Source organism: Pelecanus crispus, chromosome 15 (assembly GCF_030463565.1).
Source record: "Pelecanus crispus isolate bPelCri1 chromosome 15, bPelCri1.pri, whole genome shotgun sequence".
NCBI lineage: Eukaryota > Metazoa > Chordata > Aves > Pelecaniformes > Pelecanidae > Pelecanus > Pelecanus crispus.
In genome coordinates this window covers 9,385,309-9,399,757 of record NC_134657.1, presented here as the reverse complement: position 1 = coordinate 9,399,757, position 14,449 = coordinate 9,385,309, and the positions used below count along the sequence as shown (strand labels likewise).

Genomic DNA, 14,449 nt, shown 5'->3' with positions numbered 1-14,449 from the left:
GTCCGATGGATTGTTTCTGTTCGGGGAAGAGGCCGAGGAGGGCATCAGCTGGCTCTCAGGTGAGCCCCGTGTCCCTGCGGATGAGGACATGAACTCCAGTTTCCTTACGCAGCAGGGGAGTTTCCCTGCCCAATAAGCCAAGTCCCGCTCCCAGGCTCTCGCTGCGTTTGGGTTTTGTGTCTGCCTCAGTGGGCTCTGGCCGGGATCCACAGCCCTATCCATGCCGGGAGCGCCCCGGCACGTGGGCTCGGCGTGCTCCGTCCTGGCGTGGCTCTGGGTTGCTCGGTGTCAGCTACCCTCCTCGGAAGAGAAGCCTGTATGCTTCTAATTTTCTTTCTTTGGCATATGAATTTCAAGCAGATCTTGTCAGCTCTCCAATAGCTCAGCGTGCCACAAACTGCATCAGGCAAAGTGTCACGTAGATTTTCGGGTCTTTGTACTGCCAAGACGTGCACTGGGGGCAACATGACCCTTTGCAGGGATGCTCTGTCCTGGCCCCGGGAGGAGGCTCCTGCTGCCTCCCGGTTTCTGTTCCAGGGTGAATCCAGGCTGGCGAGCCTTGTGCGGGCTGGACTGCACTCCACAGTCCGAGGACCGAAAGCAGCTGGTCCCCACCAGAAACTGGAAGCTTTCCTTCAGGGAGCCGGGCAGTAGCTAGAGCGTCTGCCCAGGAGCTGCCTCTTCTCTCTGTGCGCTCGTACCAGAGTTTGAAGTTGGTTTGGCAAATTGCATGGTTGCGTTATTTCCAAAGACGCGAACCTGAGATTTCTTGGGGGATGCTGCTGCTGCCCTCCCGTCAGGGGTGCGAAGCATGGGAGGTTTTATTTTGGTCACACCGTCATGTAGCATACATCCAAAAATCTCTCTGTTGCCGCAGGCGGAGATAAGCGAGGCCCCGGAAGGAAAACCGGGACGTGGCGGGTTCCGCGGGAAGCGTGCGCGGTGAAGGTGATGGGTGTTCATGCAGCGGGGCGCGAGGAAGGACTGGCCGCTCTCCCAGGCCAAGGTGGGACGGGCAGAGGGGGCTTTGGGGTGGGGCAGCCCTCTGTAATTACAGCCACTGAGAGGGTGAAAAATACAAAGCAGGGAGAAGAGACGCTTAGAGCAGAGATGTATAATTACTGAGTGTGAGTAATGGGGTGAGAGGAAGAAGTTTATTCAACACATCACTAACTTTTTTGGACGGTAAATTCTCTATGGTTTCAGATGAGAGTTGAAGGGAAGCAGTGGAAGAGTCATTTAAATTCAGGCCAAAAAACTTTATTACTCTCTATAAAATCTTCCCAAACCCCAGTTTTCCTGTTCTTGAGCTGAATAGAGCCAATTCTGTGTATTAATAGCTAATTCTGCCCATAGCGGTGCTGCAGCACTTTTTTTTCCCCTCCCTGAAAAGCTGGTTTGGATTTGGGTTACTCTTCGGAGAGCATCGCTTAAAGCTTATGTTTCACCTCAAAACTCTACTCATTTGCCTTTCTTTAAAAATCAGGTCTCTGGGGAAAACCAAGGAGAAAACACCAAAACCTGCTAAAATGCCCAGAGAAGGACTCTACAGTCCACTGAATGAGCACCGGTCTGGCACGGCAGGAGTTGCCGTTTTCGGCGGGGTTAATGAGGGCTGGAGCTGCATGGGGAGCTTTGAAGAACGAGGCTCGCGTGGCCGTGGCGGCAGCATGGCAGGAGGCAGGAGTGGGGGTTCGCTGGGCATCGCCAGGACAGAAAGGGCAGAGGGCCGTTTGCACGTGCTCTGGTCCTTGGGTTTTAAGTCTGTAAGCAGTGAGAAGCCTTCTAATGAAAAGTATTCTGAGAAAACAAACATTTTTGTTACTGCTGTGTAGCTCAGAAACACTGAGTAAAACAAGCATCGCCGTTCCCACTGCGCTTCCCGCTTCTTCCCTGACCCTGTCCATTTGCTGCTGCTAGCTGATTTTGTTGGCAATTAATCGGATGCCATTTAATGTTAAATTTTAGCACCAGCATCGGTCAAGGTTGCGTTTCTCCTCTTCCGGTGGTTTTCGATGCGCTTTGCGAGAGCCGTGGCTGCGATGGGGTAAGGGCAGGCTAGCAGAGCAGGCGGGGAGCTGGGCGATGCTTGGGGCAGGGGAGCGGGTTGCAGGCGCTGGGCGAAGCTCGAGCAGGTTTTTGCACCGCTGGCTTGCAAAGACACAGTCAGGGGCAACACCCTGCCGTGATTCATCGAGGAAACGTTTCTTTATCTTAGTAGTAACAGTCATGGATGAAACGGTGCTGGTTCGCTGCTCAGCGTGGCTCTGCGTGGCCCTGCTGTTGCGTGACCCGCTGCGCTGTGCCAGCGGGCTCTGCCCTCCGGTTTTCCCCACTGTGCAGCACCAGGGGAGCTGCCGGGGAGTGTGTGGTGGCCCGTGCAGCCTCCGGAGCGCGCTTCCCGCGCCTGCTGCCGGTCCATGTGCATGGGAATCCCGCCAACGGGCCGAGCCCGGGGCACAGAAATTCTGCTCCTGCTCTCACCGGTTTAACCTTTCCATCACGTCCTGCTTTAAAAGTGCTGGGGAGGTTCAGTGTGAACGGGGAGGCTCTGGCTGAATAAATAGGGTGGATTTGATAGATCTACCGAGGCGGGTGACATGGTAGCAGGCAGAATCAAGGATGCAAAAAGAAGCCACGCGTTGTCAGGACTGTCAGGAGCTTTGTACAACGCAGCGTAAAGTCTTCAGTACTGAAACCGTGCGTTTTGCTTGCGGCAAATTCGAGTTGAAATCCTGATTAACAGCACGGATCTCAAAGCGCTGTGTCCTCAACCGAGTGGCTCAATTATGGTTTAGCTTCATATCTAACCAGCGGTAACAGCTTTTTGTGGTACTTCAAGTGCCCTAAATAAACTCAAATGGTACATGCCCGTACCCCGAATGCCCGCCGTGGCCCTCCCCAGACCTGCTCTTTCTGAGCCACGTGCGCTGCTGTGCTCAGTCATCATCCCAGCCCCGTTACTTCATTTATTTTGATCTATGTGTGTTTCTGTGAAACTGCTTAGGAGCGTTGCCTGCGGAACAAAGCTGCTGGATGGATGGAGCTTTGTGTCCGATACTTAGCAGCCTCGAGAGATTTTCTCCTCAACCCCCGCCCGCACAGTCAAGGCCTCGGGCTGGGGGCTCCGTACCTGGGCTGCCCCCATCGCAGCACCCCGGAAGGGTCTGGCTAGCAAGTCCCTGCGCGGAGCCGTGCCCCAGGGTATCTCCTCGCTTGGGGATTTGGCCTTCTGTTCTAGCAAAATCTTGCGTGACAGGTGTAACGGGTAGCAGCAACGCTGTGTAACGGCAGAAAATAGTTGTGCGTGCTGAAGACATCCTCACAAAATGCAGAAGGTGCGTAGAAACGCTAATAGACACAAAGCTACTGAAGTTTTCCCTCCCTGAAAAAAGGAATCGCTGGTTGGCTTTTTTGCTGTTCACGTGAATGTGATCTGGTTCCCCCATCTGACCAGAGCTCTTTGATCCTTTCTGCTCTGAAAGGTGGTGTGCACGCAAACGTGTACACACACACAAACGGCAGGAATTGGGGCACTGCACAGCTGTATCCACAAACGTCCCTATTATTTCTAATTACAGCCATATGAAGGAGTCTTATGTCTCAGAAACTTGAAATTGCCTTTGACAAGTTTCTGATACACATCTTAGCACCGTGTAGCTGGGCTCTCCAAACATTTTTACATTTCTTCTCAGTTCTGGAAGTTATTCCCAGTGCTTAAAGGCAATTTAAGGTCTGCGCAACAGGAATGAATCTCCCTTTCTGCAACACGCTGCCGTCTGTCTCCCTGGGTTTGACGCTTTGATAATCAAACGTAGCAGGATTTTTTTTACTGAGAACTTGTGGGCTAGTTCCCATTTCAGCTCTTGAAAGATCCCTCAGCACTTGGCAGAAGATTTTTCTGGCTCAGAGACTGTCTTTTGTTCGAGGGCCTGTAGTTTCACCAAGAGAAATGGATGTGCGCAGTTTTATTGGCCAAGTGGATTCCTTCTTGCAGGAGCGGCTGCCTCGGTTCTCCCGGGCTTGCTCAGGTCGTGGAGCTGGGAGGAGAGGGCTGGGGAGCTGTGGTCAGTCTCACCATTTGTAGTCTGCCTTTTGTATTTGGGGGTCTGGTTGAACTTCATCGTGTTCTTAAGTACCATATAATTCTGAACAAATCCTTGCTAGTCACGCAACTGCTCCATCATAGTAACTTCCTCCAGGTATTAACGCGTTTTCTTTCTTGTCACCAATGATGGAGAGCAATTCTGAGCATAGCTTAGCACCAGATACCCCAGGTTTTGCTGCATTTCAGCAGCAGGTCAAGCGAGTTCCAGGCGTAAATGGTGTGAAATGTGTTAAATGCTTTGTGAAGCGCCGAGATGAGAAGCGTGATGGCAAAGCCTCTCACCTTGGCTGAGCTTGGTGGAAGCCAGCTTCCGTGCTGCAAGAGGACGAGGTTGACTCAGCAGGATGAGACCGTCTGCTGCTGTGGCACCGAGGCGTTGAACTTCGCTGCTTCGGATCGCTCCGCCTCGCTTCAGACTGTAATGTTAGGTGTAACTCTCACCGTTCGCAGGAGCGCGTAAGTAAGAAATGGACTCGCCCAGCCTACTTTCAACACGTAAAGAGAAAGGAAGTGTAAAATTTTAATAAATCCATAATCTTAGAGCAAATGGGAAAAGCGACTGTTGCGAGGTGAACAACATGAAGGATGGTTTATGCCCATTGATACATGAGATGCTTTTTTCCTCCCTGATTGCATGCTTGTCCTTGAAACTTCTTAAATAGCTTGACCGATTAAGCATAATGAAATGGCAATCTTGTTCCCTCTGCACTTATTCCTCAAATCTGGAGTTGATCAAGAGGATAAACAGTCCTGAGCTCAGATACCGTTGTGCCCACTCCTCTGAATTTTTTTCCCTCGTCCCTTTGCTTCCACAGATGTTGACGAGTGCCAGGTCCACAACGGGGGCTGCCAGCACAGATGCGTGAACACCCTTGGGTCTTACTATTGCGAATGCAAGCCAGGCTTTCGCCTGCACACGGATGGCAGGACCTGCATCGGTAAGTCACGGTTTTCAATTTCTTGGGACTCTCATTCTTCATAGCCCTTTTTGTGCCTGTACACGCGTGGCATTGCGCCCAAAATGCTTGCATTGGCTTAGCCCCCCACATCCGTCCTCTGTGCGGGGAATTTGAGATGACGGGGATGGATTGCCTGTTCCTTCGTTTCTCAGGATCCTGGTCGCCTTTCCTAATGTTTGCTGTTCTTCAGCATGGATACGTGGAATTTAGACTTCTTTGCAGTTCTTTAGTTTATTCTGGTTCAGGAGAAGTAACTTCCAGTGCTTCGGTGCTTCTGCTTTTGACAGAGGGCGTTTCAGGTACGGCATTTTCAGAACAGATGCATAAACTAGGTTATGAAAAGGTTCAAGCCAGCCTTTGTTTTTACCTCAACTATTGCCCTAGTCTGCATGGTAGGCACTAGGTGAGACAGACAAGTGAAAATAAGCTTGGCTGTGCATGGCACTGTAGCCATAATAATCTCAAAACCCTCTTCCCTGGGATGTTGGTCACGCGTCCGCTTGGATGGTGCATGTCCAGACATTACAATTCAGATGCCAGGTCTGGCTTGCAGTTGATTTCTGGGCCAATTTCTTGAAATCTTGTTGTCTGCCTGCCCCAAACTAGAGGCTCAGAGACACCGGGGTGGAGCTTGGAGTCTGCCTTCCAGCATCTGCTGCTGCTGTTGTTTTTATTAAACCACTTCTCCCTCACAGCTTTATTTGACACATTTTTCCATTTTTGAGGGATATTTTCATACAAGTGGAAAGAATTCCTGGGCGATGGTATTACAAAGGCCATTCGCTTGTTTTTCTCAGAATATAGTCACGTTCCAGAGTTTGCTAAAAATGACTGTGTCAGCATGTGCGTTCCAGTTGGGAATGGTGATGTGAGCAGAAAAAAAGCCATCGAAGGAAGCGGAACGCACCGTGCCCAGAGCGGCACAAACTGCCCATCCTTCCGCAGCTGCCCCCACTACGTGACAACGGTCTCGCAAGCGCAGCGAGACGTACGCTTAAGGTGCAAGTTCACCGAGTGCCCTGTATTTTCCTGGGAAAATCCAGGAGCAAAAGGATCGCACATAAAGCAAAAAGCCAAGCGCTGCCAGCCCGCTGCTCTAGCGCTAAAGACGCAAACTTGTGTTCATGGCTGTGCGTTGCTACTGTGTGCATGTAAATGTGGTCTGTCATCTAATAATTGTCTGTGTAACACGTAGTTCTCTTGTGTGTGGTATAGAGTGATTCCGCCGCCTCTGCCTCGCAGAATGAAACATCAGCCAGCCGTTGGGAAGCTCTGGTGTTCTCAGCAGGGTCAGCCCCAGAAGGTGAAACAATTTCCAGAGAAAGTATAGAAGGGATCACTATAGGGGGGAATCTTTTGTTTAAAAGCAGTGTCCATCCTTCGCTGTCATTCTTCAGGCTTACCTGCTCGCGTGGCTGCGATGTGCGGAGCGTTTCTGCCGGGATCCAGGCGGGCAGGGCTTCCCTGCTCCATGCTGCTTGCGCCGAGCGCCGCGAACCTGCTTCGCATTAAACTTCTGAGCGAGTATTTGCCATAATGTGCACAGTGTTGGAATTCATCTGCCAGAATTAGGGGGTCTCTAGTCATGAAACCTGATCTATGACGGGAGTAACTCGGGCAGTTTCTGGAAGCTCTGGGGAGCGGAGCTGGCAGGATCTGCTCTTAGATCAGAGGTGCCTGTACCCCCGTGATCCACAAAGTACGCGGAAAGTAGATGCAGACCAGGCAGGGCGGGTGAAAACTCTCGCTACTTAATTGTCCAATACTGTTTCTAAAATAGCCACAGAGCAGACCTAAAAATCTGGCTTTCTTGCTTCAGGACTGGTGGCTTTTGTTCTTTACACTTCTGTGACAGAAATGTGCATGTGTATATGTGTGTATATATCCCGCCTTCTTAATAGCTCGGTACTAACCTAGTAAGCCGGTTGTGCAGAGGGCTGGAAGTAAACTTATTTTTCTTGTAAGAGCTCGGAACGGAGCACAGACTTAGCGGCTGCTGCTCTGCTGGTGTTTATGGCTGCTCTCTGCGCCCGCAGACGTAAGGCTGCCTCGTGCCACGGCTGCCCCGCTTGATGCCGTTGCCTCGTGGACAGAGTTCTGCCCCTATGGATTCTGTACGGCAGCTCCCGGTGCCGGAGCCCAGCGGCTGCCCGCCCTGCGTCCGCTGGCTGCAGGGCAGCAGTCGTGCACAGCGGCTCAGCGCGATGCGGTGTGAGTTTACACAACCCCGATGTGTGTCAGTACGGGCTGTTCGTGCCCGCGGAACGAGCCCACCCCACGGCAGAGCCCAGGCACGGGCAGCGCTTCGGCTGCTGGCAGCGGGGAGGCTGCCAAGGGGACGCTCTCGCCCCGGGTTGGGTCCTTGCAGCGGGATCATAGAATCACGGAATGCTTTGGGTGGGAAGGGACCTTTAGGGATCACCCAGCCCAGACCCCTGCAGCGAGCAGGGACAGCTTTAACCAGATCAGGGTGCTCACAGCCCCATCCAGCCTGGCCTGGGATGCGTTCTCCCGTTCGTTGCCTTTGCTGATGCTCGGATGGCGAGCCCGCGAGCCTGGCAGCGGCGTGCAGTCCGGATGGGCAGCTTTCCGTGGATCGCTCCTAGCAATCCCGGGCCCTTGAGTGTGTGCTCGCTTTCTGCGGTGTTTTCGCAAGTACATGCAAGTGGTTCTTTCCTTTAGCGCCCTGTCTACGTAAATATTTACACTGTGAAGTCAGAGGCTTTGCTCCAACTTGATCTTGGAAATCGCAGGGTTTTAAGTCAGCATTCTTGACAAGAGTTACCAGGCAGCGATGGCGGGGCACGGGCAGTGTGCAGGCAGCAGCAGCAAAGGCAGGAGGCCTCACTCAACACGCCCTCCCTTCACGCTTCAATTTTCGTGTTTCAGGAGTGCTTTCCCAGCACTGAATGCCGAGCTTGAGACCAGCTGTAACGGGAAGGCAGAGCAACACGAATGAGCGGTGGAAAGCAGCGTGAACACCCATCAAAGCGGTGGGTGTGTTGGGGGGACCCGTAGCAGGGTCTCCCCAGGAGCGGAGCAGCTCTTCGGTGCCTTGGAGGCTGAGTGACCGCTGCGTAGAAAGGCGGCACGGTAGCCTCTCTTTGTGGGTGCAATTAGTTGAGCTTCTGCGTGGTAATGAACTTAGAGTTGTGTTGGTTGGTACCTGTGAAGAGTTGGGTTGTGGCATACGGCAAAGCCAGAGCTGCAGCATGATGCTGAGCGGCTCAGAGCACGTGTTTTGTCCAGGCAAGTAACCTCCGTTGCAAGGAAGCGGGGCGGAGACGTTGCGGTGCCTGGTGGCCGCTTTCTCGGGCTGAAGGTAGCAAGAGGTGATGGGTTGTGCTCAGGAAGACCTCAGCCACATTTCTTCACTCCTGTGATGTTTCAGGCACTGACTTGACTTCAAGACTTTTTTTCCCTGCGTGGTTCTGAGGGATTAGGTCAACTGGTAAAAACTGTGTTTCTCTTCAGGTCAGGATAGCCTCTGATTTTGCTGGACAGGTAAGATTCAGTGCTGCTAAAACAGCAAAAAATTGCCACTAAACAAGAGGAATCAGGTAGGGATAAAGAGAACTGGAGCCAGCGAGGCTCCCCCACCCATCCCGCTCTGCCCCAGAGCTGCTCTGCCCTTAGGGGCAGGGGAACTCGCTGCTGGTGATCGGAGCCAGGGCTGCGGGCGGGCTTGCCGCTCAGAGCTGGGTCAAGCCTGGAGATGGGCTTTAGGAAGCTGCTGGCCAGCAAGCATTCTGGAGACAGGGAAAGACTAGTGCCGCGAAGTTCCGAGTTAAAACGATGGATCTAATTCTTTAAATGTTTTCCAATCGCCACAAAACCCACAAATGCTTCAATTAATCAGCAGCACTGCCTGAAGCGGGGAGCTCCAGAATTCCCCTGCGGAGGCTGGTGGCTGTTAACCCCGGGAGTGCAGGGCTGGGCAAGGAGCTCGGCTCTTGGGGGTGGACTCAGGGCAATGCGTCCTTTTCCACCCTCTGGCTGAACTATTAGTCCAAGCTCGCGATGGAAAGGCGAAGCCTAGTTTATTCCCGAAGAGGTCAAAGAACTGGAAGACGGATAAAATCTTTTTGCTACTTTCTTTGGACGGCTTTGCACCCTTGGTAGTTGTTTGCACCTTTGTGCTAGTATTGCAGGTGATAAAGCAAGGCACGATGCAGGGCAAAATCAGCAATGGTTTTCAGAAGTTACTTAGGCATCTTTAAAAGCAATTTCGTATGACGTGTATTGCGGTTCCAGATAAAGAGCTGTTTAGATTAGCACTTGTGTTTTGTAGGATTGGAAGAAATGTTTTGCCTTTAAAAGCATTTTTCTTTGACAGTGTTGGTACCTTCTACAGAATAAGCAGAGCTTGGCTCTATGCACAGCCCAACGGGGGCGGTTCTTAAATCTCATCTTCGACGTTGCCTGGAGGGCAATGTCAAAAAATGTCAAAATTAAGGGTGGTTGATGACAGCAGAGCCGTGGTGTCCCCGCACGCTTGCACCTCGGGATCTCTTCCTTCGCTAGAGCTACGACTGCCCCATCAATGGTCACGGGAGCGAGGGGCCCCAAAAGCCTCGCCGTGATTCCTGCGGTGCAGGAGCAGAATAAAAGCTTACGGTCAAGGCCAAGCCTTCAGCTTGAGGCTGACGTGAGAAAGGCGGGGTGGCAGGAGCCTGCCGTGGGCTGCGTGCCGCGTGCCGGAGATGCGCCTACGCGAGCGAGGAGGCCGAGGCTGCTCTCCGGGGTTAACTTGTACCCGGCACCGCTCTGGTGGCTGTGGCTCAGGAGAGCACAAAAACCGGCTTCGAGCCACCGTCCTGCATCCCACAGCAAGTCTCAACCCTTGTCGATGCTTTGGGTGATCTGCAGCTCTGTTGTGCAAGAGTCTTTTACTGCGTCTTTGCTGTTCAAGTATAGCGAGCCACTGATGATTTTAATACAGAAGGGAGGGAGGAAAAGGGCAGACATTTCTACTGAAAGTGAAACAGAACAAAGAGAGTCGTTGAACGTCCTGAAATCACCTCTTTCTTTATCAGAACCACATGGGCAGGAGGCAGGAAGCTGACATCTTCAGGTCCTTCTCCACTGCTTCAGCAGAGGGATGAAATCCAGTCCAAGGCAAAGAATCTAATGTGAGCCAATTGCTTTTGTTGGCCTGCAGAGTAGAGAGATGGTCTGTATTAACACACGACATGTTTCTGGAAATTGTCTGAGGTTAGAATAAATCGGTTTGGGATTACATGATGTATCCCTAGTTATATTAAGAGCACTTCAGATGAAGAGATCTCAAATATAGCAGCGATTTATACGGTGAACAGAAGGCCTATGCCATAGAGGTTTGCGTGGGCTTGCACCATGTGCACAGAGGGTACTCGTCCGTCCGTACTTCGTAGAGGTTTTCGGTTTGCAGGCATTGCGCAGACAACTCGCACGCTTTAGATTTGCCCTTTTCTGTCTCCAGTGGGGCGTTTCTCAGCTGTTTCTCAGAATCGATGGGTTTGTGTGACGCCGCAGAAGGGAATGTCTTCATCTAGTTACTCTTAATCCTAGATACAGCTGCTTACGGTTACTTTTAAAGTATTAGCTCGCTGCTCCTGATGGCAGACTACTTGGATCTGAGAGAAAGGTGATACGGATGGGAAAGAGGTGAAGCTAGAGTGGAGGAGCCCGAGGGAAACCAAGCGAGGCGTGATCGCTGCGTGCGAGGGTTACGCCCCAGGTTCGCAAGGCAGCTAGGCGCGGGCACGGCTTCAGCGCCGCCGAGCCAGCCTCTGCCGCGGGGGAGACGCGGAGGGAGCGAACGCCGACGACGCCGAGTTGCCAAGGGTGCCCGGGCTGAGCGAGGGGCAGTGCTCGGCTCCCAGGAGGTTGCAGCGTAGCTGCGGGGGCCGAGCACAGCTCTCCCGGTTTGTGCAGGTCAGCGGGAGGGAGCAGAGCTCGGGTAGCTCAGCTAATAAATCAGCTCCCGTGTCAGGCTGCTACTTTGCCGACCCGCTTCCCGCGTGCAACCAGTAGTAACAATGTCCTTTTCATCCTTGTTAGCTGTTTCCCGGGCCCGAGAGGGTCAGAACTGAGGCGCTAGCATCTTTCAGCAGCACTGTGCTCCCTTCAGACAGAGGGGATGGAAGTAACATCCCTCTTGCAGACGATGAAATATCATCTGTGGAAAATCTGTCTGAGCTTTAATTACAAAAAGCTGTGTGATGTACAAGATGACACTGGATTTGGCAATGTTGTCACAGAAATGTTAAGCTAGGAAAAGCATCTGGGATTGGAAATATTTTTAGAGCGGTTCTGTAAACAGAAAAAAAAGAGCAGTAATTAAAACAAGGCCAGCAGTGAGGTCTACTGGCTGTTACTCTGCCAGAAGCCAGCTAAGGAGACCCAGAATTAGAAGGCCCTTGCTTTAATGGAAAGACACCCAAACCAGTTTTAACGTTTCATTTGTTTCCTCTTATTATTCCGGATTCTTAAATTGAAGTAGTTGATACCTTAGCCAAACTGCAGTGCTGCACGAGCACCCCTGCCAGTCAGCGCACTGTGGGCAGCTCCGTGGGATGCGATTGCTTTGCTGGTTACGTCGCACGTGTGCCGCCAGTGCTGTAAGGCTTACGAGCGCCGTATAGCCAGGGGTGCCAGCCACTTCTTCCCTGTGCGTGAGTCTCTTGGCAGGGAAGGACTTCTGGTTCCCATTACCCGCAGTGGTCTGGAACGCACCCGCGATGGCTGAGACAGCAGCGTGCGCCGGCCCCTCCGTCATCGTGTGCAATCGCGGAATGGGGAGGCTCAGATGGGGTTATTAATCCTGAAGAGTACATTTGCTAGCACATAAGCTATACTAAAAGCAAGGCACGAGGAAAGAAAACGCTCTGCAAGACCCCCCCCATGCTCCCGCTGCTGCACCTTTTGCGTTCTCTTAGCGGTCCACAAACAGCGCCGGTTAAGCTCTGCGTAAGCGGTTCTGGCGCTTGGTTGTGCTTAAGCGCCTTGGCCGAGGAGGATTCACTGGGACGGGAACGTGCGTCCTTTTAGTCGGTGCCCGTACCCTGCTCAAGCCGCTCGCGGTGGCCAGGCGTCGCCACGTCCCGCGCGGTGGGTGCCCGGCGTGTTCAGGAGCAGCCTTTGCCATTGCAACGCCCCGTTGCTACACGGCCACCGCGGGCTATCGGCTGGGTATCGTGCCTCAGCGCCCGTGCAACCCAGAGAGATGTGCTGATCTTGTGTGTAGAAGTAATGCTTTGGGAAAGTCTGCTGTATCCAAGCATACACAATTTCTGTCTGCTGAAATTTTGTGTGATAAAGAAGAACCTGGACTTTAGTTTTTTTCCACTCTGAAAAGTTGTCTTTTAGAGGTATGCAAGGAGGGCAGTTATTTAGACTGCAAATTCATACAAATAACTGCATATGGTATTTTAGACGTAAGATGTGTTGGCTTGTTATACGTTGGCCCGGTACTTTTCCCATATGAAGGAATGTTTTGGCAGGCGATAGCATTGTTTTACTTTTTAAAAACAACACTGCAACAAGCGCGTTATTTATGTTTATATATTTTTTGAATATATGTTGTTAAACACTTTAAAACAGCAGAATGTTTTAAAATGACCACCCATCTCTGCTAAAGCTTGAGTACTGTAGCTCTGACCCATAACTTTTCAGGAACGTCAAGTATTTCTGTTGTTTCCTTCCCAATGGATTAGAGGAAACAATGTCAGCACAACTAACATAAACTGATAGTTCTTGCTCTAGCTGTATGTTGTGTATGGCAATAGTTCGACCCTGTTAAGACACTTTTATCCCCCCAAATGTTGTTTAGTTAATTAGAGATGTACAATGGGAAGTTAGTTTTTAAAAGTTTGAAATGAGAGAGCTCCTCAGCTCTGAGTCAAGGCACAGTTTTTGCACGGAAACTGTTTGCAGAAAAAAAAAAAAACCCCAGAATTATACAGCTTTGCCTTTTATTTTCCTCCTGTGCCAAATATTTGGTTTTCACTAAAATACAAGAGAGGCTTAATCAAATTACTTTCGGTACTTTGTCTATAGAAAATACTCTTTTGACTACTCAGACGAGGCGCCGGCAGAGCAGTGCTGCATACCTGCCTGTTGCAACGCGTTGGTGCCCGCCGGCAGCCGGTGCAGGCTCCTCTGCACCCTGGGCAGGGGTGTCTGATGGACCCAGCTTTCCTTGGGATTCAAAGACCTCGTTAAAAGCGGAGACTGTTACTAGCATACGCTTTCCACACTCGCCTGCTTAGCAAAACTCCTGCGGTTGTTGAGGGCACTGTGATTACCTGAAGTGTTAGTTTGTGGAGAGATGTTTTTAATTAGAGATGTTTTTAGCTCTCTTATAAGATTGCTCAGAGGCAGCACGTTAGTTTATTTGGGAGTTTAAAAAAAATAGGTCAGAAGCATGAGACCAAAACTTGTCATACCATTCTGCTTACGGAAACCGGGTCTGGGTTTCCATCCCAGACGTGGCCATGCTTCAGCCATCTCGCACCCATGGAGCTTTGATGTGCAGCGTGTTGTGCACTTCACGCACGTTCGTGTCTCCTGAGAGGAAGAACAGACTTCAAAGGCTGATGTCCCAGTTCCCGTGAGGGGCACCTCTCTGGAGCAGTCTCTGTGTGAGATGCTCACCGATTAAGGAGTAGGTAGGCTGTGCAGGAGACATGCAGAGGAGACTTCCATTGCTCTGGAGGAATCACCCCAAGATGGCTTATCTACCAGAGTCTGTGAATCCCGCTCCAGAAACTCCTTCCCTGCTTTGTTTTCCAGCCTAAATTTTTCCTGGGTGCAATATGGTCAGTGGTCCCGGATAGCTGCTGCCTAGTAAAACTAAGCAGGCAAACTCTGCCCACTTGCTGGTTGCAAGGTGCACGCATCTCCAGTTAAACATCATGGTTTTGTTGCTTAGCCTGCAGAGAAGTCCCAGATTAGAAGAACAGAGAGGGGGGAGGAGAAGGCTGTTTTAAGGCTGATAAATGATAGCAAGCTTGTAAAGAGAAAATAGTCCACATGTTCGGTCATAAGATCTGTTTTCTGCCGTAGCCTAGGCAAAACCTTCTGTTTTCTGACTGTTTGAAATCCTTTGGGCAGGAAAGCGCCTTGCGCAAGGCCACACAGAAACGCTGCGGCGCAGCCAGGAACACCAGTCGGGAATCTCGATTCCCAGTCCCGCCTGCACTTGGGATGAAATCCCAGTTCCCGCCAGCGTATCTCCGTGCTCAGCAACTCTGCTGTTACGGTGTCAGTCACTTGCAGCATGGATGAGCACACGTGTCCTGACGTTCATGTAGACATTTCCTAGTCAAAGCACCGAGCTGGGGGTTGTTACACCCGATCGAAGGACGGACATGCAGGATGCATCTTAAAACGTTTTTCC

At 51.5% G+C, this 14,449-nt stretch overlaps 1 protein-coding gene across 1 annotated transcript in view; it reads left to right on the top strand.

The window, feature by feature from the left end:
• The window catches only part of MEGF6 (multiple EGF like domains 6), a 104,312-nt gene that overhangs the window by 59,712 nt on the left and 30,151 nt on the right, over positions 1-14,449 (top strand). Inside the window, exon 6 of the mRNA XM_075721539.1 lies at positions 4,924-5,046. Within this exon, the coding sequence (XP_075577654.1) occupies positions 4,924-5,046 (123 nt within the window). The remainder of the gene's footprint in view (positions 1-4,923; positions 5,047-14,449) is intronic.